Below are 27,966 nucleotides of genomic sequence, written 5' to 3' on the forward strand. Positions count from 1 at the left end.
TAGGTTGATTTGCAAAATATTCATAAAAAAATAAATCAGAAATATAATAGGATTTAGTGCTATTATAATAGAAACCATTGTTTATTTCTTGACATATAATAATTGCGCTACTACTACAGAGAAACATGATGATATTACATTACGGGCAATAACAACGAAGCGTAGCCTAATCAGAATAAGCATAGAGATCAGAATTCCTTACGACTTGCGCACTCTTTTATTGTTGGGTCCCTAATACACAAAGATAAGTAGCTCCATCTATGATATCAATGTCTTACAATTACCTTTATGTTTCTACAATTTAAGAGATAGAGAGAATATCAGCATAAAATGGCTAACTCCAAGTGATGATGAGAGACTTACTGTCTTTGCAAATCTTGCTGTGGAATTTGAGGCTTGATAGACTAAAATTCACGGAAAAAAAAAGAATAAAAAAACAGCAATGACAACTTGATAAAGGTATGTTTTATTATCAAACTGACAGGTGTAAAGTAAACTGAAGTCTCTCTACTGGCCAGGTAGATGATCCTTCTTATATACTATAACAATGGATAAAAGTTCTATTAATTAGATTAACAAATAAGTCAACTCAGATCAACTAATGCCTAATCATGCTAAAAGACAACTCCAGCAAGCTAATCATGATTTAGCTCTGTCTGGATGAATAATTAGACTCTCATCCAAAGTACCCTGATCTATCCTTTCTATAAGGATAATTAATATCGATCTAGTAGCATGTATCCGATAGGTACAGTCTACTTAGTCTATATTAATAGTACATATCTGAGTGTATATCGCTAAGCATACGTCTTTAGTATGTATCTGGATATATGGCATGTCTATAGCATATCGTATGCATGTCTATAGCATGTCTCATATATAGTACAAGTCTGTAGTACATAAAGTATCTGTAGCTAGTATCACGGATATAAGCATGTGTCTTATAGCGTGGATCATGAAGTGCACATCTGAAGCAACAAGCTCATGTTGCATTAATCTTGGTGCCTATCCAGATATGGTAAACATCCGTAGTCAATGTCGGAATACAAGCATAAGTCTATATAATAGCGTCATCTATAGCCTATATCTTATATAGTATGAATCTTATAGTACTAGCGTATCTGAAGTCCATATCTTCTTATAGTATAAATCGATATCGTGCATCTAATCCAGTGTACATACAGTTTATATCTAAATCTGGTAACTGGATGAACTGTCGGAATGCAGATCATAGTGGATGTATTCCACACTTGCCTTTCTGGTGATGAAGACCTGTGCTTTTCATATTCCTTTGCCTTTGATTTATTTGATGCAGATACATTTTTTGATACTGGAGATGGCTGCATTGGCTGTAGTGATAGTGCACATTATAAAATGGAAAAGAAATGTGAGTTACTGCGCTATATCTATGAAAACTTAATTACTTGTTCTACTAGAGGCATATGTTGCGTGCTGATTCTTCTATAATATTACGATTAGTATCAAAGAGCACTTTTCTCTAGGCAGCATTTATTTTTGTGATCCAGTATTTCGAGAAACATGAAAATTGATCTTGTCTACAATCGAATTTTCGTCATCGTCGACAGAATCTTCTTCGGATTGAACTTGGGATCCCTCAAAAAATACCAGATCATCATCGAGTTGGGTTTCGTGAATTGCGGTGTCATTGCTTGGACTGGCATTGTATTTGTAATCGATTATGCCAGACAATGATTTGGAGACAGCAAACTGCGGCAACCAATCTTTGAAGAACCCAGAGATGTCAACGCCCCATTTGGCTACATCGTTAACGACGGTCTTGGCCAACAAGGCTTAAAACCTGCCGTCCAGCTTGCTGAAAGTGATATTCGGGAACTGTCTGTCAGCTTTCTTTGCCTGGTTGTATGCTGCATCTTTGACAAGCTCCCAGACCTTCTTGCCATCAAGGTTCTTTCCACCTAATCGATGCTCCTCAAGGACGTTGATGCATAGCTCAACAGAAAGCTCCTCCAGATGTTTGTTGTCTGCTTTGCTTGGACGGCATATCACTCCATCTAGTCTCGCAACATTGGCCGTGCTCGAAGAGGTAGATTGTTGAACAATGTGCTGCAGCATAGCTTTTACTTCGATCTGGTTGTCATTACATTCCTTGACCTGTTTGCTAAGATTGGACAACTCCTGTTCAATGTTCTCCAATCTTTGTAAGAATAGTTGTTGTGCTTGCACTACGTCCCAACAACTGATGTTCTCATAGAACATGGATGTGCTCTTTTGGGAACATCGATGTTCTCATGAGAACATCAGTTGGGCCGTAGTGCATCAGCACGAGAATTATACAAACTAAGAGGTCGAAATTCCACGTCAGATGAGATTTGATCTTGAATCACTTTGTAAGCGGCAATACGATCAGGAAACAAAGTTTTCTGAAACGTGAACAGAACAGAACCAGAAGAAAGGGATTGCTGAATAATCGCCATAGCCTTGCTTGCCAAAATTTGACCCTTCAGGTCATCATCTTCATAGAGAACAGTACCCACCAGTGGTACATCAGTTGGATTGTCCAATCGTCGCTTGTTGGGTTGGAGAAATCGACCCACCTTTTGACGTGAAGCTCTTTGAGCCCAAGTCAATTCAGATTGGGAAGACATGGAGTGTAACAGACGTAGAGTGTAACTTGTAATCTAGAGTGTAACTAAGTCGCGTTGTTGAAAAAGTAGTGAAAAAGATGAATTCAACGAAAAATTGTTGAATCGATCTGAAATCAAGATATGTTGTAGAGCTAAAATGGATGTATCTAAATATACTTGGATGTAAGATGGATGTGTCCTAGTTGTCGAGATATCGTTGTTCAAAGATGGCGTAATCGAAAACTTATAAAAAGTGATGAATACGCGGCCTGCTGTAAAAAGGGATTGAAAAAGCAGGTAGAATACTGTTAAAATTCTTCTTTATTCCAAATTACGACAATGTACAATAAAATGTATATTTCATGTCTTTCTTTGTATTATTTGATTTATAATATCTCTTATCTGGCAGCAATTTAGTAGCTGCCAATGGTTCCATTATTTTATATATAACTGTTGGGTTATTTAGTTGTTGATCTGATGGAGAAGAACGGTATTTCAATAGATGGTTTGTGAATCATTTGTAAAGAATAGCTCTTCATTGTTGAGCATGTATCTTTTTTAGGCTTGTTATTTATGTTAATCACAACACATTACGATACCCTTGACATTTACTTTAGTATCTGTCACCTTTTATTTTTAGAGTACTTTAATTTTGCTATCATTTTGTTAAAGCTGCTATTAAATATGATGCTAGCAAGGCTTGTTTGAGATGACATATGTTTTGGGTATTTTTATGATGGGGATCTAGTCTGGTGCGCTTCAGAAAAGTTCGGTGAATAAGAGCTTTCAGAAATTGCCAGAGCAACCTTAGTATGGACATCGAGTAAGATATTTTTCTTATTAGCTTTTGTTGGAATAACATTTAGAATCAGGAGCCACATCATTAACAAAATACTATAGGCTCATCTCACTTTAGGAACTCCTTTTTACTAAGATAAAGATTAGCTATTTCATAGCATCACTCATCTTCATTTCATCAGTTTCATCCAGATGCTCAATGACCGCAGCATTCAAACTAGCATCACGGGTTTTCGATTTTTTGGCCTTGCGTTTGCCATCCTCCTCAGTATCGTCAATGACCACCATTTCTTATTTTCTCTTCTTGGTGCTAAAGAGTGCAATGTTGTTATCTGGTCCATGGCCGTCATTAATTTCATACAAAGTTGCATACTTTTTTGTTGGCTTCTTGGGTTTGTTCCCGTCGGATATTGTTGTCATAAAAATCTATCAACTTTATCCGATCACGCTTAACGACCTGCAACAAAAGTCTTAGGCTTGTCGAATCGGGTTGTCTTTTTCTAGCACCAGCTTGTATAAGGCACTATGGAGCGCCTCAATTGTTGCATTGGATGTGTGGCTCTTGCGTTGCCTCAAACCGTCCTTCATCAAAGATTTGCATTGGAACATTATACTTAAGACACAAGGTTGGAATCACCACGGCAGCGACGTTTTACAGGTGGGAAACAACGCCAGAAGCTCCTTACCAGTTCGAAAGAACTCGATACTGTTTCTTCTGATAAAGAACCAATGGGCCAGCTCCAAGAAGGTACCAATTGTTGCATACAAGCATGCACCTTAGGCTATATTCGCTTTCTCCTCAAGCCACTTTTACTATGTAGCAACATACGGTAGATGATATTTATCGTATCATATCACGTCTATGTTTACAAGTCCAGTCAGTTGTGTGTGCACTAATGCCTCAGGAACTACAATAGATTCAGTTTCTCCAATGTCAAGATGTCCAGATCCGCCTACTCTATAATACGAAACATATCGACTTAGGAGGTCTCTCAACAAGCTATACCAACAATCAATAAGGCCCCAGAGACCTGCTATTTATATGCCATCTGAACATAGCAATCATTGACCAGGGATCTATCATATTTAAGCTAGTTAGATGCCCTGTAATAGAGAAGCTTTCGCTTTCGTTTTAGATACTACAGTTGACAGCTGATTATTATCATCGACTTATTATTACGAATTCATCATTGTTAAGCACAAAAAATAAAAGGATTATAATTTGTAGCTTATAAAAGATGTCCGATATTACAAAAACGAGAAAAGACTGATTTGAATAAGATCAGACACAAAAACTAAAGATTTATTGATGAAGACAAAAGTTATCCTATTTATACTAAATTCTGAATACCAAAATAGCAACTTATCTTGTACAACGCTTATCACATCTGGTGAACCTCAACATCTAGATAGCCGAGATGCACTTCAATTATCATAGCTTTTCCATGTTGTTGCACAACACAGACATATATACCCATCAAAAACATCTTAATCTTTATAGACGCTTGTAGCCCTTCTGGCACAACAATCGTCAATCTCACCTGGTTTGATAAATTGGTGGTTGTTGAATATGCGCTTGACTAATTGCATTTAATGCATATTGCATCTTTTTTTAAAAAAAAGGAATGCATTGTGCTACTTGACACCAAAATTATCCCTGAGGGCTAGTATGAAACCTTTGCGTTGGGCAGCTGAAAAGTTCATAATGACTCCCAAAAACTTCTCCAGTTTGACATTAAAATTTTTAAACAAAGCAACGAAATACTGTTCGAAAACATGTGTGGTGTTGCTTTTGATTACCGCTTGATAAAAGACGAGATGCTTCTGGAGTTCCTCGAAGTGCGGTACGTATTATAATTCAATACATATCCACCCGTTGCTACCTACACTGTATCCACTCATTGCTACCTGCACCATATCCACCCTGCCTCTACCTACGCCCCGTACCCCCCCCCTCACGGTCTGTCTATTATCCACCCTTTTTATCCTACAGCCATTTTTTAGGCTCAAGCCATAGCATATTTCGAAGTTCGCTTGTTTACGTTCATTTGGGTATCTTTACTTTCCTTAATTGTTATGTCTTTATTCTATTATGAGGCGCTACAGCAAAAGGGTGTCCTGATTTTTCTCTTTTTAAGGAAATGTATTTTACTTCTTTGTTTAAAGTCCTGGGAACGTTCCCGAAGTGGGGAAGAGGAGCTCAAGACTAAATATAGGGGTACTGTTGGTAGTGAAGAGCTGAGAACTGAATAAGATCATTGGACTAAAAATATAGGCTGTAAGCTGATTATGAATATGGGGGTAATGGACTAAATGTAATTGTAAATGTAAGAGCAGTGGACTAAATATGGGAGCAGATGATTCAGGAACAAAAGATGGGAGCTGTAGTCAAAGGAAGATGGATGGTTCTTCTAGTTATGCATGAGCAGCGTGGATCATTTCATTCAGATCATCCTCTAGGATCCAAGATTTTTGGTGAAAGAATTGAGCTAGTTTTATTTGTTGTTGAGGGGGGCTGTGGCGCAGGACGGACATCTTCTGGGCACGGCTGATCGTACTGTATTTCTACAGTACGATCAGCCGTGGATAGGTTATTGAACTGATGATGGATCAGAATGGGCGGGATCTAGAGGGATAAAGTCTGGTACTGTGGTAAGATGAGCGGCATGGAGGGTGTTCTGACAGCGAACAAAATGTTTGTTACGCACTATCAGGCTCAGGATGTTGGCGGCCGGGTAATGAACATCAACAGCCATATGGGAAGGCAAACCTATGTCCCGTAGTTGTTGCCTCATCATGTGGGAGGAAGGTAGTCGCTTTTTGATAGGAACATTTAGAATTTGGAACTCGTAGTTAGGATTCATTGGAGTGGACGCTAATGGAGTGAGGCCCTTCAGGAACACATGACTCAATAAGGGTGAGAAGCTTGTCATAAGGTATCTGTTGATTCGTGATGAATGTATGGATATGTTCGTTATTGATGGACGTGAGCCAACTGATAGTGGACTCTAATACGGATATGCGTTCTGTGAGTTGATTGACAATGTTGGTTAATTGTTGAACGAGCGCTTTGGATGTTAAAAGCGCATTGTGGAAGTATGGTGAATTGGACGCAGTGGAGGAGGACTAGGATGATAGTGCTAAGGATGGAACAGGCGTTGGAGGAGCCTGAAGTGTCCTAAAGTGAGGTACTCAAAAACATTTCCTGCTACAAAAAGCTGGTCGAATTATAGCCATTTACAAGGAAATCCAACCCTTTGGTTCTTAACACGCTAATATACGAAATTTGAAAGCCCAAGGCATAGTTTTCTTGTTGTTGCGTTTCGGTACCGTTTTCTATGTTGTTATGGCGCGAACAATTTGCGATAATAACTAATAACAACAATACTGACGATAATCATCGTCAAAACTCATTATTTTACAAACTCTCGAGCGAAAATAACCAACAAAGCATCACTTTTAGCAGCACCCAAAAAGACATCCAAGTAGAGGATCTCAATCTTTATGATAAGTTCTGCTCTATAGAAACAACGTATATTATTTAAAATTGGTATTTACAAAAGAAGTGCTCTTTGCATTTCTAATAAAGAGCTTTCCTTTCTTGGCCTTCAAATTTTGAGGCCAAGATTCTTGCTGTAGCATAACAACAAGACCATTCATTAAAACCTCAATTGATAACCCACGCCTCTGTCACCAAGATATACAGCTGTACTTTTGTTAGCAGAGTTCCTCCCCTCCGTGCAAAGCCGGTATAAAGAACACAGAAGATGTCCAAGTTGATGCCATTGTTGATCTTTGCATGGTGACATAATTTACAGAGCATAGCATAGTAACTAGCTGTGGTGGCTGAAATGCTTGTTGGCGTTAGGGCATTTGAGACTTTGAGCAACTTTTAATGACTAGACCTTTTTAACAATCAGAACAAAATGGAAAATCACAAAATCTCTCCAGAAATCGATGCTTGTCTTGCGACTCTTGTTGAAAATGAGCATTCTTTTCTCAGTTATGTCAGACTACCTTCCTCTGTGAGTCATTTTGCGATCGTGATGATAGAAAGTTTGATTTGCATCTTTATTTTCTATGCTGTATTGGCTACAGAAGCAGGGAACTTGAGCTACTCTCTGCTGTACAGTCACCGATATTTTACGTCTTAGCTTTTCTGATGAATTGGCAGACCAAGTCCATTCTCGGCGGTAGCTTCACAACGATTGCGTTCATCAATGATGCTTTGTATTTCTTTGGAGAATACGTTATGAAAGACGAGCTTACGATAAACTGGAAGAGATACAAATTTGTGACATAGCCGCAATGAACATATGAATCGAATAAGCAGCAACATCATATGAAGCGGTGAATATCAACTGGTAATTGGCTTGATCAAAGGGTCATCTCTAGAATAAATTGCTGGTTTAAAAGCCTCGGTCATATGAATCAGAACTTGCCTCGAATGCCAAAGTTGACAACTTAACGTGGTTTGATTTCTTTTATAGGCTCAATACTAGTCGTTGCTGACATACTGAATATCCGTGAAGGGCTACCACTCTGTTAAATAAAACAAAATTGAGTGGCAAAGCTGAGCTCTCGTTCAAGAACGAAGTGCTTTTTAAAACACGGGGCATGCTTTTATGCATATTTTCAAGGAGAGAATACATGGAGTGTATTAAGTACATTAACACAGCCACCATCTAACTATCACTTTAACACGAACGCTAATAGTGGCAAGTATATTTGTTTGCATTCGAGACTCGATACGAGTCAATTATATTTATGAGTCGAACGTTTCTATTACTGTGCGTAATCTTAGCCATCTATATCTCAATATAAAAGACAATAAAACTCAAAGGTCAAATATAGTAGAGTCGTCAACACGACAATAATTCGTAACATTTGTCGACATACAACCTTGCAGTGTATTCAAACAAATCGTTGGATTATTATGTAACTTGATCACTATGCAGTCTAATTAGCATGAAGAGGAAAGTGAAAACAGCACTACAACACTTTATGAAATCAGAGAAGCCATTCTCGTGGCCAGTAATCTAATTTTACAATTAAACACATCCGAATTTATTCAAAAACAAACTCTTGATATTAAACAATCACCGGTAAAACAATACGGATAACCTAGCAATCGAATGATTTAATTATTTGCATTTTAACCATGAGCCTTTACATCGTGCTTAGTGCTGTGTTCAAGTCCTTCCAAAGAATGGATGGCTTGATTCAAAGGCACGCATGACAGAGCCCGATTTCATGTTGATGCAAAAGTGAAGAAAACGGCTGTAGGACAATCTTCATGGACTAAGTTTATTTGGATAGAAGGAGGTCATTGAAATGTATTACCAGGATAACAGGGCGTCATCATCATGAATTTGTTATGTTGTAACGTAACGAACTGGAATCAATGATTGTTTGTTGAATGGTGAAACTGAGGTTGTTGCTGGGTTGAAGGGGGGGTCAAGGAGTGTTTTATGCTGCAAGCAATGTAAGGGAAAGTTTTTCTGATTTCGGTTCAAGTAAGGGCTGAAGGTAATTGGATTCTACATTATGGTGTAATACAAATGAGGATTTAATATTTTTCCAACATGTGGAATACATATGTGAGTACATATAGTCCTGTGTCATTGTCGTATGCATATATATATATATAGCTTTCGCCGCATGGCCGATTAGCTACTTGATCACTGAAAATGAGCATAAAGGAATGACCTTGGCTTTAGAACTACTATGTATTGCATTTAGATATCGACTATGAGATAGTGTTATACATGATGTAAACTGTTTTTTTTGGATCTATGTGATGACTCTCCATCATTTTCAATACGAGTAGCAGACGGGACACATTTGACTGTTATCATCATGATGCTTTTCTTTAATGAAAGCGAACCATGCCTGAAAATGCTGCCAAACCGAATACTTGATAGCTTTGTCGTTTGATCTTTTCGCCTCCTCCTTTCCACTTTTCTGCCCTCCTTGATTTCAAGGGAGACATCAAGGCACACAAATTGACATTTTTTTCTCTTGTGAGAGACGACACGTGGGGATAAAAATATGATAAAAACTTAGAATTTATTCTTTTCCTTTTTTCAGTTTCTTTCTTTTAACCATCATCCACATTTCAAATGGTCTTTTCATTCAGTAAACGCTCTAAAAACAGTCGACTTGTCATTGATGAATCGTCCTCAGGATCATCCATTTCAGCATCACGCTCCAGTTCCTTTGACCAACCCTTATCACCTACTCTGCCTGACACACTGAATTCAAAAGCTGTCAATGTACTCATTGTCGGCCAAGTTTACCAGGATACAATCATGACCGTTGATTATTACCCAGGAGAAGATACAAAAGTTCGATCCAGTCATACACAGCAGAGAAGAGGAGGAAATTGTGTCAACACGGCAGAGGTATTGGCTCAATTTCCCAAAATGAATCCATTCATAATGTCCGCCGTTGGACCAAAAGAATCATCCAGGTACATTTCAAATCTATATATGCAACTTGATTCTAATACTTTCATACAGCAACTTGCTAGCTCAATTGGAATCAAAAGGCGTGAAAACTTCATCATGCTTCTACCGCAAGTCACCTACACCCTCATGCTATATTATTCAATGTAAAGACACCGGTTCACGAACAATCATATCTTCCAATACGTAAATACTCTTGAATTGATGTGCATCATGCTAGGATCCTAACCATAGTTCTCGCAGAACGCAGGACATCACAAAAGACGAATTTGCTCGCAAAGTAGAAATGAGCAGCATCACAAAAACAATGTCATTTGAATTCGATGCTCGTCCCGCTTATTCTTGGGTCCACTTTGAAGGAAGAAATATATACGAAACTGCTGCTCAGATAGACTGGCTTGAAGCCAAAGCAAAGCGCGAAGGGTGGCGAAATGAATTGACGATATCCGTCGAGTTGGAAAAGCCAGATCGACCCCATATTGATATACTATTAACAAGAGTAAACACTATATTGCGCAAAAGTCGATCGATAACATACTCAAAGTTTGATGTAGGGCGACGTAGTGTTCTTCTCTAAACTTTATGCAGAAAAGCGTGGCTACGACGAAGCGACAGATTTTTTGAAGGATTTTCAAGCAAGGTGTAAACCTGGGTAAAGCGAATTTTACTTATCCGCACGATAGAAACCTCATACTTACACTGCCTCCCAAATTAGAGCAATTTTATTCTGTACATGGGGAGCACAGGGAGCTACTTGTTTGTTTAAAGGGGAGATCCTACACTCATCAGCATTAGCTCAAGCTCAAGTTGTGGATACAGTTGGCGCAGGGGACACATTCATTGCAGGAGTCATTTACTGTATGAGCAGAGGACACACACTGCTAACTACACTAAAGTTTTCATGTGAAATGGCCAGCAGAAAGGTCTCTCGATCAGGATTTGATGGTCTAGCAGACACCATGTTTAAGGTCTGGGAGACATCTCTAGGCGCGGAATTAAATAAAGCGCATTATCATGCACCTCTGTTGCATTCCAAGAGCTATGAAAATGGATTTCTTGGATTCGATTTTGGGACTTTGACAAGTAGAAAATCTGGTATGTCTCGCAAAAAACTACTATCACATTCATTGTCGGCTCCTTTATTAAAGAACAATAAATAGATATGCATAACAACTCACTGTTGGGTTCTTTTTACTCTTAAATTCATAAGACTTCTTTCCCTTACATTAACTATACCCTATTACTCTACATAAAGTGTTATATTATTACCTGTCAGATGGGGAGTGTATGTGTCATGATTAGAGCAGATCCAGCGAATGATGATCAGGGAACATGTACAGAACAGCGATCCTGAACCTTAGAATTTCGATCTACTGTAGACGCATTATGCATTTTCAGACAAGAAACCAGACATGAAGAGTTCTGATTGCATGCTTCTGAAGAGTTTGTCTTATATACATGTTGGATTTACAAGAAATGGGATCAAGTAGCACTGATCTACTTGCTGTATTACAGCTCTGGGCAACCTGAGGCAAATCAGGCGTAACAACAAGCAATTGATATATACGAAACAGGTTTACGCAACCTTCATTCAGTATAGCCAACTTGAAAATGTAAAGCTACTTGTGAGAGATATAGATCGAAACAAAAATATGATAATATATGAGATACTACATTGTCACTTGGCCGATGATATCCATCACATTATTTAGCTCTATCATCTTTTGTAAATGAAATCTTGGAAATCAAAGCTTATCCTATAGGTACAACACCTCTCTCATTGGCCCAATACCCTCCCACGAGTGGTTCTTTACACTATCTTGTCTCGTATGTTTAATATACAGTTGATTTATTTTCGCATGTGTCTTTGCACAGGCAGCGATCTTTTCCCATGATTATCAATGCAGAGCGTTATCATGATAGCTGTTCAAATGATAGATCAGACCTTCCCTTGTCGCATACGTTCTTGAGCGCTTACAACCCGATACCACACATTTGTACGGCTCCTCCCCATGATGGACTTGCACCAAATGTTTGATAACGTGCGTTTTTTTTATGAATTCCTCGCTGCATGCAGGACAAGTGGTGAGGGGATAGACTTCGTTGAGCTTGTTTTCCATCGGTGCTGACAATTGAGGCTTTTTACTTTTTTTAGTGTCATTTTGTATCGAAGTTGATGATGGCGACGAAGTCGTTCTGGCCTGTTGTTGTCGATCTGCCTTCTTATTGGAGGAGGGACTTTGGCTATCAAATTTTAAGCTGGTGGTCAATCTACTTTGTTGATGGAACTCTATTTGATTTCATCACCCAATGCAATTACCTGATGTCGCTTATGCGACTTATTTTATGAGCATGTTCCATATGATATCGTAGTCCGGCTTTAGATGAATATACTTGTGTGCAGCCTGAGGAAACACATTTGAATACCTTTTGTCCGAAATGTTTTGATTTTAAATGTTGATCGGCTTCTGAGCGTGCTGTGCTCACATGACAACATTCTGGACAGACCAGAGGTGGATATATCTCATCAATCAATTGCAGTATGAGACCCTTGACATCCACTGATTTACGTCTCGCTAGTCTGCTCACAGAGGCAATGCTGTGTCTGTTGGCAACGATTCGAGGAAGGTGATTCATTGGACTGAATCCATCGACCAGGAATTGGCTTGCGTTTGATGTCTTGGCTCTCTTTTGTCTGGCAGGATCATGGTTTTGGCTCAAAGGGAATGAGACGTCCACAGTCTTTCTCTTTCGAGTAGAGGGCTTTGCTCCGCCGTTCCTATGAATCATGAGTATGGATCGCTAGTATTCAAAAATACTCCTTTTACCAGTTCTTCAAAGGTTGGCTATCATGGACCATGATTTGGATTCCTTTATATTTTGTTAGGATAAAAGATGCATAGAAAAAAAAAAAAAAAAAAAAAAAAAAAAAAAAAAAAAAAAAAAAAAAAGCTCAATTGCTTTCTACAAGATGGTAATTATTGACTACTTGCTGGTATACAGTCACAACGATTGTAATTCACACTACCACTACAATGCCTAATTCCTTCCAAACAGCAATTTTTGGTCGGGAAATATCGAATTTGCATTGCTGCTAAAAACCTCTTTTGCATATCCATGCTGACAATCAGGCACATAACCACATTATTGCATCAAGACTCGCACAAGATTAAAATAGCATAGAAAAATGTGCCAAAAAAAGACGTCATTGCATATAATTTTACTCGATTATGTAACAACTGGATTGAACAAAGCAATCTCCGCATTACTTCTTTTGAATCTCTCGTTTTCCACTGTTCCCTTTCCCTTTTTCTTTTTTAAAAAATTACCCTTTCTCTCTTTCTCTTTCTCTTTCTCTTTATACCTTGTTAGAAAAAAGAAGTAATTTATATCCGATAGCATGTCAATTGATATACTACCACAAACACCGCCACCGACAAGCGCCAAAGAGAGGGTTTCCTCGTACACATCATCCTCATTCGTCGACGATAATGATTCAACAACCAAACAGCCAGAGGTGAATCCTCTTTATATCAACCACCAGCCTACAGTGGTATCGGATAATAAAACACAGCCCACTGCCGTCATTCTAAAGAAGGTCATCAAGAAGCCACCTCCATTGTTTATCGATATACAACAAGATGCACAAAATAATACCCCTTTGAAACGTACGTTAAAATCCCCTTCTTCCCCAGTTAGACTCATGGACTTGGGGCATTTGGATAATGATGAAGAACATGTATTGGAAGAAGAGATCAAGGCAAGGCGGCTGGCTAGACGACAAAAGACATATGCAGATGACAGAGACGAGGATGAACAAGATGATACTGTTATCGCTATTGGGACAAGAGTAGCAGAGGGACATCGCAACTACCAAATGATGTATGATATGCTGACTGGTATTCGCATTGCAGTGGGTCGAGTATCAGCAAAGATTGCAAGGCCGTTGACCCTGGATGACTTTACTGCAGCACACAAATTGGTCTTTGACATGTAAGTTTGTGGGATACAACACAATAAGTATAGGTAAATTTACTCATTCGCATATCATGTAGTACAGGAAACGAATTAACGCCTGGTGTAAAGTATGATTTCAAATTCAAGGATTATGCGCCATGGGTATTTAGAAATTTGAGAGAAAAGTTTCATGTGGATGCAGCAGATTACATGATGTCGCTCACCAACAAGTATATCCTCAGCGAAATTGGCTCCCCCGGAAAGAGCGGCAGCTTCTTTTACTATTCAAGAGATTATCGATTCATCATCAAGACCATTCACCATGGAGAGCACAAGTTTATGAGGAAAATACTGAAAGAATACTATGAGGTAAGAAATCACAATAAATGATGCGCATGATAATTGCAGTGAAATTCATGCCACACAAACTTGATTTGTAGCACGTTGCCAATAATCCCAACACGCTACTGTGTAGATTCTATGGCCTGCATCGCATTAAATTGCCTAGAGGCCGCAAAATCCATTTCGTCGTCATGGGCAATGTGTTGCCATCCAACAAGGATATTCACAAGACATTTGATTTGAAGGGATCGCTGTTTGGCCGTCTCACATCAGACGAGGAAGTAGGAAAGAACCCACACGCAGTGATGAAGGATCAGAATTGGGTCAAGAACAACGAGCAAATTCAATTGGGGTCAGCAAAACGAGCCCTTTTTTTGACACAGCTGGAGAGAGATGTGGAAATTTTGAAGCGATTGAACATTATGGATTACAGCTTGCTAGTGGGGATACACGACATTAAAAAGGGCAATACGGAATGTATTCGAGATCAAAGCCTACATATGGTCACGCCCAGAACTGATAAAATGGAGAGACGATCATCTACCGTGAAACGCACTAAAACTGAAAAGGCAGAGATCGTAAGGAAAGCGCTGAGAAATGCCAATCCAGTTCATATTGATACGTCAGAATTACCTGCTAGCCCTTCTGAAGAGTACGTCGAATAATGTGTGTGTGTGTTATGATCCACATTAGATACTGATCCCGCCTTACTCTCTCTCGCATAACAATAGACGTCGATGGTGCATATTTTATGCTGACGATGGAGGCTTTAGATCGAGCGATGAAGAAGATAGACCCTCGGACAAATTATACTATGTTGGCATTATCGACATTTTAACACCTTACAACATTGTCAAACGATCAGAACACATTTGGAAGAGCATCACGCAAGACAAGGACACCATCTCTTCTGTACATCCATTTGTATATGGAAAACGATTCATGGATTTCATGATCAAAGCCGTCAGCGGTACATTCAATTCGTCACTATCAATTAATAGAATTCAAGACAGCAAAAAGAACAATTAGTGCTTCTTGCGCACACACACACACACACACACACACACACAGCATGTATATATAATGTATTTTACTCTTTGCATTTATTATTATTATTTGTATATATAAACTATATTTATTCAAAGCCTTAAACTAAAAAGTGCCATGTTTATACAGCCACGCTGCCTAGCAACAGAACCACTTCTTTTTCTTCTTTGGCTTGTTGTCTTTGACTTGGTTGGGCACTGCACTTGCTGTTCCTGCAGCAGCTGCGCCTGCAGAAGCACCCACCTTGGATGCGTTGTTATTTGCTGTTGTGTTTGCAGTGTCGCCAGCTGTAGTTGTCGTTGGCTCAGTTGCAGTAGTAGTGGTCTTGCCTCCAGTTGGAGCAGTCGAAGCATCATTAGTGGCTGTGGTGGTAGCAGCATTCCCAGCAGGAACAGCAGGAGTACCGGCGATGGCATTGGTAGGAGCTGCATTACCCTCGTTTGTTGTACCATGAACAGGTGTAGCAGGTCCATTGTTAGCATCTGAAGTGATGTCTGCAGGCGCAGTAGAGGTATTTCCTGCAGCATCCTTGGGGACGCCTTCTATGGCGTTCGTAGGGGCAGCATTGCCTACAGCAGAAGAGGCTCCAGCGGTACCTGCAGCACCTGCAGCACCTGCAGCTCCAGCAGCAGCAGCAGCAGCAGCTCCAGTTCCAGTAGCATTGGTGGTGGTAGCAGCAGGGTCAGCAGAAGCGGTGGTACCATTGACATTTCCGTCGGCCAGCTTGTTATTAATGTCTGGAGCGGCACCCTCAATAGCATCTCTACCTTTGACAAAGGTACTTACAATCACACCAAAATTTTGACCTTGATTCTTGGCAATGGCTAATTCAGTGTGTGTAGGCTGACGTGATCCATCGCCACCACTGATTGAACCAGAACCGTAAGCAGAGCCACCAATAACCTCGTTGTTGTTTTGTAAAGCAACATTGGCATAGCCAAATGGAACGTACATCATACCATGATGAGCAAAGTAAGTGACAGCAGTAAGCGCAGTGGTTTCTTGACCCCCATGCTGTGAGGCAGTTGAGAAGAAAGTACCAGCAAATTTACCAGCCAAAGCCCCTTTAGCCCACAAAGCGCCACTGGCATCGAGCAATGTCTTGATCTGTGCAGGGAAGAGGCCAAAGCGAGTAGGAAGACCAAAGATAACGCCATCAGGTTCTGCTAGCTTGTCAACGGTCATGATGGGCAGATCAGGTTTGACAGGTGCTTGCATCTTGGACAGAATTTCATCAGAAAGCGTCTCTGCTACTTGAAAAACATGGACTTCAACACCCTTCTCTTCTAAACCTTGTTGAATGGATTGAGATAGCTTGTACACATGCTGATATAACGAGTACAGAACAATGTAGACTACTGGCTTTGCCATTGCAATTGTTAAGAAAGTAGATGAAAGAGAAGGAAAAAAAAATAAGCTTGACAGTTGTGCTCGACTTTGACAAAATGATGGATTAAAAAAAAAAAAAAAAAAAAAAAATGCTCCTTTGTAGTATCATTGAGTAAACAAATAAATCAAAACGTCAAAAAATACAGGAAAAAACAGGATATAAATCAAACAAACAAACACATTGACATTACAAAAATAAAAGTTTGGCATTCTCTTCTTCCTCTTTCTCTTTCAATCTGCATCAGAGATTTATATTCAGTATGGCTGCAACTGTTTACATTGTTATTTACACTCTTTATCATCACATTTACAAGTTGGCCGTAGAGATCCAAAAGGGTCTTGAAACTCAAGGCGTCAATGTCAAGGTGTTCCAAGGTAATTAAGACACGTGCCATTCATGTACTCAGTTACTGAGCAAAGCTTTTATCTATACAGTCCAAGAAACTCTCTCTGATGACATTCTTCAAAAGATGCACGCTCCAGCTAAGCCGGATCTTCCCATCATCACTGTAGATCAGTTGACCGAGGCTGATGGTATCATCTTTGGTATCCCCACTCGTTTTGGTACAATGCCTGCTCAGTTAAAGGCCCTCTTGGATGCCACAGGTAAACTATGGGCCACGGGTGCTCTTGCTGGAAAGTTTACTGGCACTTTCTTCTGTACTGCCTCTCAACACGGTGGTCAAGAAACCACTGCTCTCACCACGGTGACCTATTTTGCTCATCATGGCATGATTTACGTTCCATTCGGTTTTGCTAGCGCTCATTTATTCGACAACTCTGAAGTGGTTGGTGGTTCTGCTTATGGCGCTGGCACTGTAGCCAACGGTGACGGCTCTCGTCAGCCTACTGAAAAGGAGCTGGAGATTGCTCGCACTCAGGGTGAAAACTTTGGCAAAATTGTAACTACTTATGTCAGAGGAAAGACTGTCTAGACATCTGTAATACTGGTTTAATAATAAAACGTCTTTTAATGTTGATAATGAAGATTGCGTGTTTATTTACAATGTATATAATTATATTTACTTTTTGATTAGATGTGATTAGCGAACGCTTTTTTGTACTCGATCCTCAATTGATTTGATACAATCATGGTTCTGCTCAACCCAGCCTCGAAGCTCATGCATACTTTTTTGCAGATACTCTGCTGATGAGGACAGCTTGGTGGTGACTTCAGACTCGTCTGTAGTTTTGAGACAGGTAATGTCGTATTTACCATCATACATTTCGAATCGAGCATTGGCAACTGAAATGACATGGCCAGTGATATCAGGGAAATGGTTCAATGGCAAGCGAAATTCAATCTGGCAGACACTTTGACTTTGATCTGTCACTAAAAGCGTTTGATGCCACAGTTTGCGACCATTCTTGTTTTCAATCGTGGGCGATCCAGTTTCTGGGTAACCCATAAAATTGTTAGCTACATATTTCATCAGCCAAAAAAGGCTTGTTATAGACTTACGTAAAACATAGACAACCATATCAAAGTCTGATAATCTGTCTTGATGACGGATATCACCACACAGCGTAACAAATCGAGGAACGTATGCTGTCTTTTTGGCGGCTGTAGTTGACGGCACTGGCTCCCATCGAGTCATTCTGGTTGTCTTGAGATCCAGTCCAGCGTACTTTTTGTTTTTAGGATGATAAGGCTGCACAAAGAACACTCTAAATCGATTTCCTTCCACAATATCCATGTGATTCAACTCATTTGCGTTTGATAATAGTAGTGTAGCCCAGGGTTGATCGTTTCCGCGGGAAGCTGCATCACAAATACGCACCTTGAAAAAGCCAGATACTCTTCTTTCCTCAGGATTTTTTGGTTCGCTCACTGTTCGATCTAAATGAGGGGCATTGCTGGATCTATGGTTCACTCTGAAGTTTGGCACCGCATAACTTTGTTGGCGCTGCACCCCGTTAAATCCATCACAGCTCTCAATTCGGCGAAGAGCATCTTCTTCCTCTTTAGCTGTTCGAGTGATCGTTGCACCATTGGACAAGGACTCGCTGTACAGTATAGGGAGCTTTCTGCAAACAATGATATCGATCGCTGTCACCGTGCCACCATCGTCAAAAATAGTTGGGAGCGGCCTGATCATGAGCTTTCTCTTGTGATAGCCCAGCTTTTCGTCCCACCGAGCTGGTAAACATCCATTTGATGTGATGGAAAGCAACGTATCGTTCGCTTTAATGCTGAGTGGTGACTGTGCAGTTTTGTCGCCAATAATTTGGGCACCACAGATCGATAATTTGTGCCCAATTTTGAGTCTGCGTCTCGTAATGGCATGCTCCATCCTCAGATCAATGCACGAGTGTACTGTGTACCATCCATCAGACAGAACAAGTCGATATTTTGTTGCTATTCAAATAGGTTTCAGTAAAGCCAATTGCGGATTCAGCAACTCAGAACTTACACGTATTGTAAAACGACGAGGCTTCCGTTTCAATAATATCTGCAACTACGAGAACCATGTGCTTGACTGAATTATCATCTTGCTCCAAGATTTTCTTTAGTACTGGTCTCTGGCCCAGATTCACTTCACGTTCGTATCTGTAGAGCAACTGATTGAGTACTGATTGGGTCTGCCACTGATCTATAAACTGATCTGGGTAGGATCGAATCAAACAGGCAATCTTCCACACAATCAATGCATAATGATTTTGAACCCAAGCAGTTGTCAATCGACTGGGAACACAATTGGAATCAATCATATCATGCTGAGCCTCTTTCCAACCCCAGCTATTTTGAAATTTGTACAGTGCTGCTTTGTCTATGGTCATGTCGATAATTGCATGTGGTCTATGCAAGAGAGAAAACGAGTTCATCAACAATGAAAAAGATGCCCTGTGGCTATTATGCACTTACATATTTTTTGAGATCAATTGTTCTCTACTGTATGATAAGGGCTTGCCGAGCGATGACAGTTTGTATCGGTGTGTGGGAGCTATGAAAACGAACAATGAGTGTGTGCTGATAATACGAGATTCTACATTAATCAACTTACGAGTAAGATCAAACACTGGCTGTCCTTTCAGTCTAGAGTTGCCCTTGTTGCTAATGGCTGCTTTGGTCAGCTCAATGTTGGATCGAATGATGGGTGACTTGAAGGGCTTGTTTTGCTTTTGAGATGTCTTGAATCGTTTGTTGCGTCCAAGTTGATTAGGTATAAATTGCTTTACGTCGCTTGGTGCATTGACTGGGGTATTGTGTACAGCTTGCTTCGATGCTGCAGTGATATCGGGCACAATCGATGCATTTTGAGGACTATCAGGCACAGTGGAGTCTTTTTCAAACATGGAAATGGCTTCTTTTTTGGCACGAGACGAAACGGTAATCTGCTTCTTGCTGTTTCCTGTTCGAAATCCGCCGTATTTGTCCAACACACTTTCATATTTAAGTTCTGGGTCAATAAGGTGATCATTAGGTCGTTTCAATCCATGCGCCTTTTCGTCTCCAAACAATCGAGATGCTACTTGTATGCTGGTTTTACTTGGCTTGTTTAACGATTTGCCAGAGGCAGTCTTGATCCCGCCATAAGTGGCAATTGGCTTTTCTTTCAACTCATCATCTGCCTCTTCAAACAATGCGAAAGCTGCTTTTTGTGCTTTTTCTGAAACTGGCTTGAGTGGTCTTCCAGATGCAGTTGAGAATCCAGTCATCACAGCAGTTTTTCCTTCCTCTTTGCATTCCCCATCCTCGTTGAATAGCGCTAATGCCATCCTCTTGGCTTGGTCAGATACTGGTTTCAATGCTCTGCCGGAAGCTGTTGTGAATCCTTTCATAGTAGTCGAACTGCTTTCATATTTCATTGGCAGTGGAGGTGATATGGATGACGGACGTATGCGTATATCAGCTGTGTCAATGTCTTTTTGATTGTTGATTGCACTTTTTGAGTCTGTTTCTATATTTGATAGTAGATCCAAGTCGACGTTGCTCCACATGTTATCATCTTGCGAATCGTATACAAGCGAGCATTCATCTGCTGTATTCTCTTTGTTTTGAACAGGGCCTATGCGAAGTGTTAATACAGGCCTGTTTCAAACCTGTATTGATACTCTTACCAACAGTATTTTTATGCTGTTTGTTGACACAGATTTCTCCAAGGGGTGTTTGCTTTTTTGTCTTTTCTTTAAATTTGAAAGGAATCTCAAACAGTTCATCCAAAAAGACGTTGAAGTCGCCATCCATATCCTCTATTTCATTGTCCCTCTAGATTCATTTAATAACGACATAATTCTTTCATGAGGTAAACATACCTCTAATTTAGCTGCTGCGGCGTTGTTCTCTATTGATTCTAATTTCTCATATAATGTATCTTGTGCACTTGGTGTAAACTCATCCCAGTCGTCTTCAAATTCATCGTGATCATCCATACGAAATGACATGAGTGCGATTTTAAAGAGTGTGAAAGAGGATGGGTGCCGAATATATATTTTTTTTTTTGATTAAATGCACATTTTTCAGATAAACTACCAGTGACTGCATTGATCAAGTAGTAGATGATGAAGAGCACACTTGAGCATTTTCTTGCCAAGCGTCGTTGGAACCATAAACAATGCAGTGAACATTCATTTGATTGAATCCATTGATCGATGAATCAATCTTATTTTTTCGTTTCTCTTTATTTCAAGCAAGGGCATTTTCTTTGAGGGATGCTTACCAAAAAAATAACAAAAATGACATAAAACATCATCAAATGTAGAAGATGTGAACGCAACAGAAATCAAGCAACTTGAAAGAATAAAAAACAATTATAAAAAAAAATTAGGAAATTCATCAGATACCATCGTAGTCATGTAAACCACCATCATACTTTTGGATATGGAGTTTTGTAGAAAAATATCATCACATTAAAGAATTTCGATTTCGCAGCTCGAGACTGTGCGCCGCGAGTGCGAGACAAAATATAATTACAAATTCCTAATTTGGAAAAAATTTTGCTCTAAAAATATATTTCATGAAGGAAAAAAAAAATCAACGAAGAATCATTACTGCAACCTTTTGAAATACTACCCTATATTACCCTAGGGGTAATTTACGAATATTCTTTTTGCAGGTAGATGATAAGTTTTTGAAGAGCTCTGTAGATTGAGGAACAGATGCCTTTGAAAATCTTAAAGTTGAACTAAGTTCTGAATGATACATAGATACTGTTGAATACATTTTCAATCAAACCGAAGCAGTAAATAGCAGAATAACTTCCTCATATATAATACCCAACAGGGTGATATGTACACTTTACCCATATTTTTACCCTACTGCAATGAAATTAGGTTTGAATAGATTTCACAAAAAAAAATAAAGCAATAGTAAAATACAATAGAAATCAACTGTATTTTATTTGTGTATAAAATGAACTGAAGATCCTGGAATTGAGTAAAAAAAAAAGAAGAGTATTTATACGTTTGCAACTAGCTTGTAGGATTAGTGATGATAGAGAGCAATAGGTTCTTCTATTGCGATATCTGGCAAATGTTGTTGACGTTTGATTTAAAGTGGTAATCAATGCAAGAGCACTGGTCATAAGGGTCAATTTGAGTAACCTTGATGGGCTTGGGTGAGCTATCGTCATAGCATGATTTAATGTAACCTTGATGGCTTAAAGTGCGATGTTTGTTATTGAAGTATGGAACCCTTTATCTGGGATATCGTGCAACTATGGCAGCAGGGCATAGTTGTCATATTTGAATATGCTTGTTATTGATTTGATTTTATTTGGATAAAGATAACATCTCTTATTACGACCATCATGGGTGTGATTGAATACACTGTGATCAGGAGTGATTCATTCACACGATGTGCGATATAAGCGTGTATCTTTACTTTAGTATGTTTAAATGGTTGTTGATGTACAATTGAGTGCTTTTACTAATAGTGTGGAATTTGAGGCTTGATAGACTAAAATTCACGGAAAAAAAAGAATAAAAAAAAACAGTAATGTCAACTTGATAAAGGTATGTTTTATTATCAAACTGACATGTGTAAAGTAAAACTGAAGTCTCTCTACTGGCCAGCAGGTAGATGATCCTTCTTATATACTATAACAATGGATAAAAGTTCTATTAATTAGATTGACAAATAAGTCAACTCAGATCAACTAATGTCTAATCATGCTAAAAGACAACTCCAGCAAGCTAATCATGATTTAGCTCTGTCTGGATGAATAATTGGACTCTCATCCGAAGTACCCTGATCTATCCTTTCTATAAGGATAATTAATATCGATCTAGTAGCATGTATCCGATAGGTACAACAGTCTTCTTAGTTTATATCAATAGTACATATCTGAGTGTATATCGCTGAGCATACATCTTTAGCATGTATCTGGATATATGGCATGTCTATAGCATATCGTATGCATGTCTATAGCATGTCTCATATATAGTACAAGTCTGTAGTACATAAAGTATCTGTAGCTAGTATCACGGATATAAGCATGTGTCTTATAGCGTGGATCATAAAGTGCACATCTGAAGCAACAAGCTCATATTGCATTAATCTTGGTGCCTAACCAGATATGGTAAACATCCGTAGTCAATGTCGGAATACAAGTATAAGTCTATAGTGCCATCCATGTCCGTGGTGCCATCTATAGCCTATATCTTATATAGTATGAATCTTATAGTACTAGCGTATCTGAAGTCCATATCTTCTTATAGTATAAATCGATATCGTACATCTAATCCAGTGTACATACAGTTTATATCTAAATCTGGTAACTGGATGAACTGTCGGAATGCAGATCATAGTGGATGTATTCCACAAAGAGAACTACGAGGCTGAAGTCAATGATACTGTCCAAGATCTCCCTCTCAACACTCAGCACAGAGACTTTTTCGAATCTCTTTGTGCCCGCTTGCATGAGGACGGACGTCCTGTTGAATACGACAGGAATACTTTTTGGGTGGAGCCAGTTAATCCCTATTTTGCACTGCTGAAGAAGATACCGGCGAAAGAGGAACCCAGTAAACGCCTATATCAACCTCGAGTATTTCTGTGGCTACCTCATCACTTGCTTCCACACAGGTCCAAGTCTTTAGAATGCCCCAAGTGTAAATCTCCATTGAAAAGCAAAGGTTTCAACAAGGGTTCGCATGCTAGAAGAATCGTTGATCTTGCAAGGTAAGTAAGAGTAGAGTAGTTAAAGGCTGAAACGTTGGCTTGATTGCTAATATAAAATTTAGTTGTTGTTTCTATCTGTTGTCATGCAGATACGAATGTACAGTGACTGGATGCAAAAAGCCTGGATTTGAAGACTCATGGCAATCTCACGACCCCATCATTATGCGACAATTGCCACAGGAGCTTCAGATGGAATTCCCTGCCGTTTTGACTAGCAAAGAAGGTGTTTCCAAAACTGTCGCAAATCTCCTTCGTCCGTGCATGCAAAGCTCAATGGGTACTCAGAGATTCCAAAAGTTACTCCGAGAATTGCATGTTCTTCGTCATGATTAGCTGGAACTCCAGTACTTACTCTCATGTTTGGCTAAAAAGAAAGGACTCCTCCGGAGCTATTCGTTCCTCCCTTACTCGAATTTTGAAGACCGTCACCGGTATGCTGATTATGTACCAAGTGCCACTTATTTCAGGACTTTGTACACAGCAATGAACGAGGAACTCAAGCTAAAGATGGACAAACATGCCATGCTTCTTGACGGCAAGGTGCTTAAGTGCGATCACTCTTTCAAATTCCCGAAACATATCGCTAAAATTGAGGATGCTGGTGTATTCACTGCCTTGTTCACCGTGACGAATGAGTATGAGGAGATCGTACATCAGGTTCTGGTCCCCTCAAAGTCCCTTATCTATCTGAAACATTCATTGCAAAAGATGAAAGAAGCATACGAACTTTATGGACATGAGATGCCGGTAGCTTTCTTCACTGATAATGTGCAAAGCGATAAACGATTCTTGGAGAGCATCTTCGACTCTTTGAAGGTTATTCAAGAGGTCCCACGTCAGCAAGAGACTGCAAACAGCAACGCAAACCGGTTATTCCTCAGGCTGCCAAATGATGTTGAGGTAGACTATCTCAATCGTGATGTAGGGTTGATTATTAGGAAGATGAAGGATCTGAATGACAAGTTGACAGTCGAGAGAAACGCTGGCAAGCCCTCGGTTATTGGACTTGACACAGAGTGGAATGTGAATGACGATCCGCATTACGATCAAGTTGATGTCATTCAGATTGCTCATGGCAATACAGTGGACGTCCTGCATATTGATAGATCCTGGCTCGCACTTCCCAAGGAGCTTGTAAATGCTGATATCACGAAAGTTGGAAGAAGCATTGGTGTTGATTTCTCTCGTCTCAATAATCGGTTCGGAATTGAATGCAAAACGAAGTTGGAGCTAGGATCATTCTGTTCTGCACGGCAGCTAATCTCAACAGGTACAATGTCATTGTCAGACATTTCGCTATGTATACTTGGTGCCCCTCTTGATAAAGGCCCTCAAAGAAGCGCATGGAATATGGCTGACCTCTCGCCAGATCTTCTAAATTATGCTGCAATTGATGCTTGGGCTAGTTTGGCCATCTACAGTGTTGCTGTGAATCATCTGCCTGTCGGTAGTCGTGTGCTTCCTACCTATCCAGTTGGTTCCTTTGTAGATGTGATGCCTCCACGAAACAGTCAAGCTGTTGCCTACGGCGAAATCGTAGTTAATGGTAGCACAGCAACTGTAAGAATTACAAAAGTATATGTTCCTGGATATCTGGCAAATGGTATTGCTTTGCAAACATATGGTGAACTGCCATTTGAACTGAGAGTTCCTGCAGCTCATCTCATCACAGCTGCTTCACCATCTGAAGCCTCGAGTATTTCCTCTGCTAATCCTACCGCCACTAGCGATCCTGTAATAGCTACGCCAGTAAGCAATCCCAATGCTATCATGAAGTCAGAAATTCAGTCAAAGATGCAAGAGGTTTTTGGTGATGCTATAGACAGGGTTGACAAGGCTGGCTTTACCAGTGGCTATCGACAGTTTGCTTGGTATAATGCTGATGATCCCAAAATTGCTTTTACTCGCGTCGTCAAAGACATTTTTTATTCGATGGATATGATCAAGCCTTATAAGAGACACACCTTGTATAAGCAGTTCACTAGAAAATTTAGTGAAAGCTTATTTACGATTGATGAGACTGACAAAGAAAAGGTCATCGCGGCATTTGCACAGAAAAGACTTAAGAATCCAAGTTTTTCACACGCCTGGGATTCGAAGATGAAATACGATCGTGCGTGGTTGTGGAGAAGAGTACGAAGAAAGGTGTCTGCTCCTGAAGTGTTGCTTCCTCTTTTAAAACTCTTGTTTCTTTCTTACGGCCCTCTGAAGTGCGCAAAATCTGGAAGAGCACTGTTTGATAAAAAAATCTTGGGATCAAGCAGCTGCTGTCTTGAGAACAGTGCAGTTAGGCCATGTATCTGATCCGCCAGATGTACAATTGTACATTAAGACAGGACAATTGGACGATCTCAAGCTGACACTCTATAGATGCATCCGTGGAACAAACTGTTTAGAAGGCGGAGTCCACCAGAACTTGATTCGCAAGTTTGGGTCGTTTGGTGCTGGTCCAGAGCTGGCTAATGCGATGTTTACTGAATACAGGCTGAGACATAATCTCGACGTGGGTTCAAAGAACAGGCATTCAGTCATTTACAAAAGCCATTATGATCCCTGGCTAGTTCAGCATATTGATCTCTTGCGTCAAAAAATGGGATTCAGTGCTGGCACAAGAAACATCGCTTTGTCTGTGAATGCTTTGGAATATTGCGGTTCTGGTGAGCTCTTTGGTATATGCCCTTTACCAAATGAAGAGATGGTCAAAATTGGTATCTTGCCCTCTGAGATCACGGAGGAGAGCTTGCCTCTTGTAGACAAAACAATTCCACAGCTCCAAGACACTGTCATCATGAAAGTTGGGTCAACTTTGCGCTCACATCTTGGCCGTTACAAGTTTGTTGCAAACAATCAATGTACAAAGTTTGCCGTGCTCGCTGTCGATGCGATGAAGGAGAAATCCGAATTCTGGGTCATTTATGAAACTCACTACAAGAATAGCAACAATAGAAGGATAAATTTTGTTGATTTTTCCAGCAAGTTCAATGAAAAGGCCAACGGTATTGATATATTCTATAAAGCTGTTATGTCAAAATACAATGTAAAATTGAATCTGCCAAAGAATTACACTTTTATTGAGAATGCATCCCAAGGATGCATTTATATACTTTTCATTATGCTAGGGTTTACAGCATGATGATGAACTATAATACAAATAGGTATACTATCTACCCAACAATTGATTTGTAAATCATGATTAGCATGATTTACCCAAAGGACCTAAGAATAGCCTAAAACCTTCAGTGTGAGACCTTGCTATGACATTTGATATAACAAAAACCACAGATCATCTCGAGAAGTATTATAAAGATTTCGAATTAAAAGACGGAGTATCCAAAACAGAGGAGATTCATCAACTAGCTTTGAAACTTATTGAGCATCAAGTCGTCTCCACTAATCAGCCTTCTCAACTACTGCCTGCAGCATCACCAAGGATACCATCCATCAACAATGTTTTTGCTGTCGTTTCTGCTGCCACAATTGATGCACAAATACCGTCGCCATCTGTTTCATCGCAACTGCTTTAACCGCAACCACAACATCCACACCCACAGCACAACGTCCTCCCTGCTGGCTACTATTTCCAGCCACCATTGCCAGTTCCTAGCCACAGACTACAAGATGTCTTGCCCGTTCCTGACCACAGGCCCCAAACTGCCTTGCTGGTCTCAACACACAGGTTCATCTCATCTCGACTGCAGATGTGCCATCCACATCCCTACCAGAAAGCGCCAGTAATAACAAAAAGGGCTACAGCAAGAAAGTGTAAAGGTTGTGGAAGTGAAGTCTGCAATGGTAAAAACAAACGAACAGACTGTAGTAGTCCAAGATGATGTTTGAAATGTGCTGTGACATCTGGCTGTCCAGGTATCTGGGATGCCAAAAATTGCAACAGGTGATTGTAAAAATGATATATTGTCATCAATTAAAGCCAACCTTTCTATAAAGCACACGTATACATTATTCCGTATTCGGATACTTTGAAATATACTTGCTAGTACCATAAGCACCGTGTCATTAAGACACCTACTACTCTTATGAACATCTTTTGCTTCGGCGTTAAATTTACTGTATGAGGCGATTACATGGATTAAAACCGTAAAATTCAAGAATTTAACTTGGATAATAATCTTGCCAATATCAGAGCAATACCACTTTCTACGTGCATATATTCCAATCAAAATCTCTAATTACAAAATAATTTTTGCCCCAGATATGTCATACACGCCTCCTTTTATTT

General features: G+C 39.8%; 11 protein-coding genes across 11 annotated transcripts; 5 read left to right on the plus strand and 6 right to left on the minus strand.

Moving 5' to 3' along the window:
• Positions 1-1,812: 1,812 nt before the first annotated feature.
• On the minus strand, positions 1,813-2,238 carry CKA1_1 (Casein kinase II subunit alpha; the record flags this gene model as incomplete). The annotated part of the gene is made up of 1 exon (XM_064824511.1): positions 1,813-2,238. The coding sequence occupies one exon, from the start codon at positions 2,236-2,238 to the stop codon at positions 1,813-1,815; it is 426 nt and encodes a 141-aa protein (XP_064677447.1).
• A 41-nt stretch (positions 2,239-2,279) lies between these two features.
• On the minus strand, positions 2,280-2,627 carry ATC70_005215 (uncharacterized protein; the record flags this gene model as incomplete). Its single annotated transcript, XM_064824512.1, has 1 exon — positions 2,280-2,627. One exon carries the CDS (start codon positions 2,625-2,627, stop codon positions 2,280-2,282), a length of 348 nt encoding a protein of 115 aa, XP_064677448.1.
• Positions 2,628-5,995: 3,368 nt separating this feature from the next.
• Positions 5,996-6,337, minus strand: ATC70_005216 (uncharacterized protein; the record flags this gene model as incomplete). The annotated part of the gene is made up of 1 exon (XM_064824513.1): positions 5,996-6,337. The coding sequence occupies one exon, from the start codon at positions 6,335-6,337 to the stop codon at positions 5,996-5,998; it is 342 nt and encodes a 113-aa protein (XP_064677449.1).
• A 3,189-nt stretch (positions 6,338-9,526) lies between these two features.
• Positions 9,527-11,072, plus strand: ATC70_005217 (uncharacterized protein; the record flags this gene model as incomplete). The annotated part of the gene is made up of 6 exons (XM_064824514.1): positions 9,527-9,876; positions 9,926-10,057; positions 10,115-10,370; positions 10,426-10,523; positions 10,587-10,966; positions 11,032-11,072. The coding sequence occupies 6 exons, from the start codon at positions 9,527-9,529 to the stop codon at positions 11,070-11,072; spliced, it is 1,257 nt and encodes a 418-aa protein (XP_064677450.1).
• A 697-nt stretch (positions 11,073-11,769) lies between these two features.
• Positions 11,770-12,731, minus strand: ATC70_005218 (uncharacterized protein; the record flags this gene model as incomplete). The annotated part of the gene is made up of 3 exons (XM_064824515.1): positions 11,770-12,115; positions 12,192-12,650; positions 12,700-12,731. The coding sequence occupies 3 exons, from the start codon at positions 12,729-12,731 to the stop codon at positions 11,770-11,772; spliced, it is 837 nt and encodes a 278-aa protein (XP_064677451.1).
• Positions 12,732-13,271: 540 nt separating this feature from the next.
• On the plus strand, positions 13,272-15,199 carry ATC70_005219 (uncharacterized protein; the record flags this gene model as incomplete). Its single annotated transcript, XM_064824516.1, has 4 exons — positions 13,272-13,864; positions 13,927-14,197; positions 14,269-14,822; positions 14,902-15,199. The coding sequence occupies 4 exons, from the start codon at positions 13,272-13,274 to the stop codon at positions 15,197-15,199; spliced, it is 1,716 nt and encodes a 571-aa protein (XP_064677452.1).
• A 156-nt stretch (positions 15,200-15,355) lies between these two features.
• On the minus strand, positions 15,356-16,588 carry ATC70_005220 (uncharacterized protein; the record flags this gene model as incomplete). Its single annotated transcript, XM_064824517.1, has 1 exon — positions 15,356-16,588. One exon carries the CDS (start codon positions 16,586-16,588, stop codon positions 15,356-15,358), a length of 1,233 nt encoding a protein of 410 aa, XP_064677453.1.
• Positions 16,589-16,866: 278 nt separating this feature from the next.
• On the plus strand, positions 16,867-17,541 carry ATC70_005221 (uncharacterized protein; the record flags this gene model as incomplete). Its single annotated transcript, XM_064824518.1, has 2 exons — positions 16,867-16,981; positions 17,042-17,541. The coding sequence occupies 2 exons, from the start codon at positions 16,867-16,869 to the stop codon at positions 17,539-17,541; spliced, it is 615 nt and encodes a 204-aa protein (XP_064677454.1).
• A 108-nt stretch (positions 17,542-17,649) lies between these two features.
• On the minus strand, positions 17,650-20,992 carry ATC70_005222 (uncharacterized protein; the record flags this gene model as incomplete). Its single annotated transcript, XM_064824519.1, has 7 exons — positions 17,650-18,002; positions 18,069-18,965; positions 19,021-19,406; positions 19,473-19,551; positions 19,612-20,616; positions 20,669-20,816; positions 20,864-20,992. 7 exons carry the CDS (start codon positions 20,990-20,992, stop codon positions 17,650-17,652), a joined length of 2,997 nt encoding a protein of 998 aa, XP_064677455.1.
• Positions 20,993-23,343: 2,351 nt separating this feature from the next.
• Positions 23,344-24,062, plus strand: ATC70_005223 (uncharacterized protein; the record flags this gene model as incomplete). The annotated part of the gene is made up of 2 exons (XM_064824520.1): positions 23,344-23,729; positions 23,792-24,062. 2 exons carry the CDS (start codon positions 23,344-23,346, stop codon positions 24,060-24,062), a joined length of 657 nt encoding a protein of 218 aa, XP_064677456.1.
• A 150-nt stretch (positions 24,063-24,212) lies between these two features.
• Positions 24,213-27,253, plus strand: ATC70_005224 (uncharacterized protein; the record flags this gene model as incomplete). Its single annotated transcript, XM_064824521.1, has 3 exons — positions 24,213-25,939; positions 26,100-26,725; positions 27,012-27,253. The coding sequence occupies 3 exons, from the start codon at positions 24,213-24,215 to the stop codon at positions 27,251-27,253; spliced, it is 2,595 nt and encodes an 864-aa protein (XP_064677457.1).
• Positions 27,254-27,966: the final 713 nt, after the last annotated feature.

This window comes from Mucor velutinosus (genome assembly GCF_035048745.1).
Source record: "Mucor velutinosus strain NIH1002 chromosome Unknown tig00001542, whole genome shotgun sequence".
Lineage (NCBI taxonomy): Eukaryota > Fungi > Mucoromycota > Mucoromycetes > Mucorales > Mucoraceae > Mucor > Mucor velutinosus.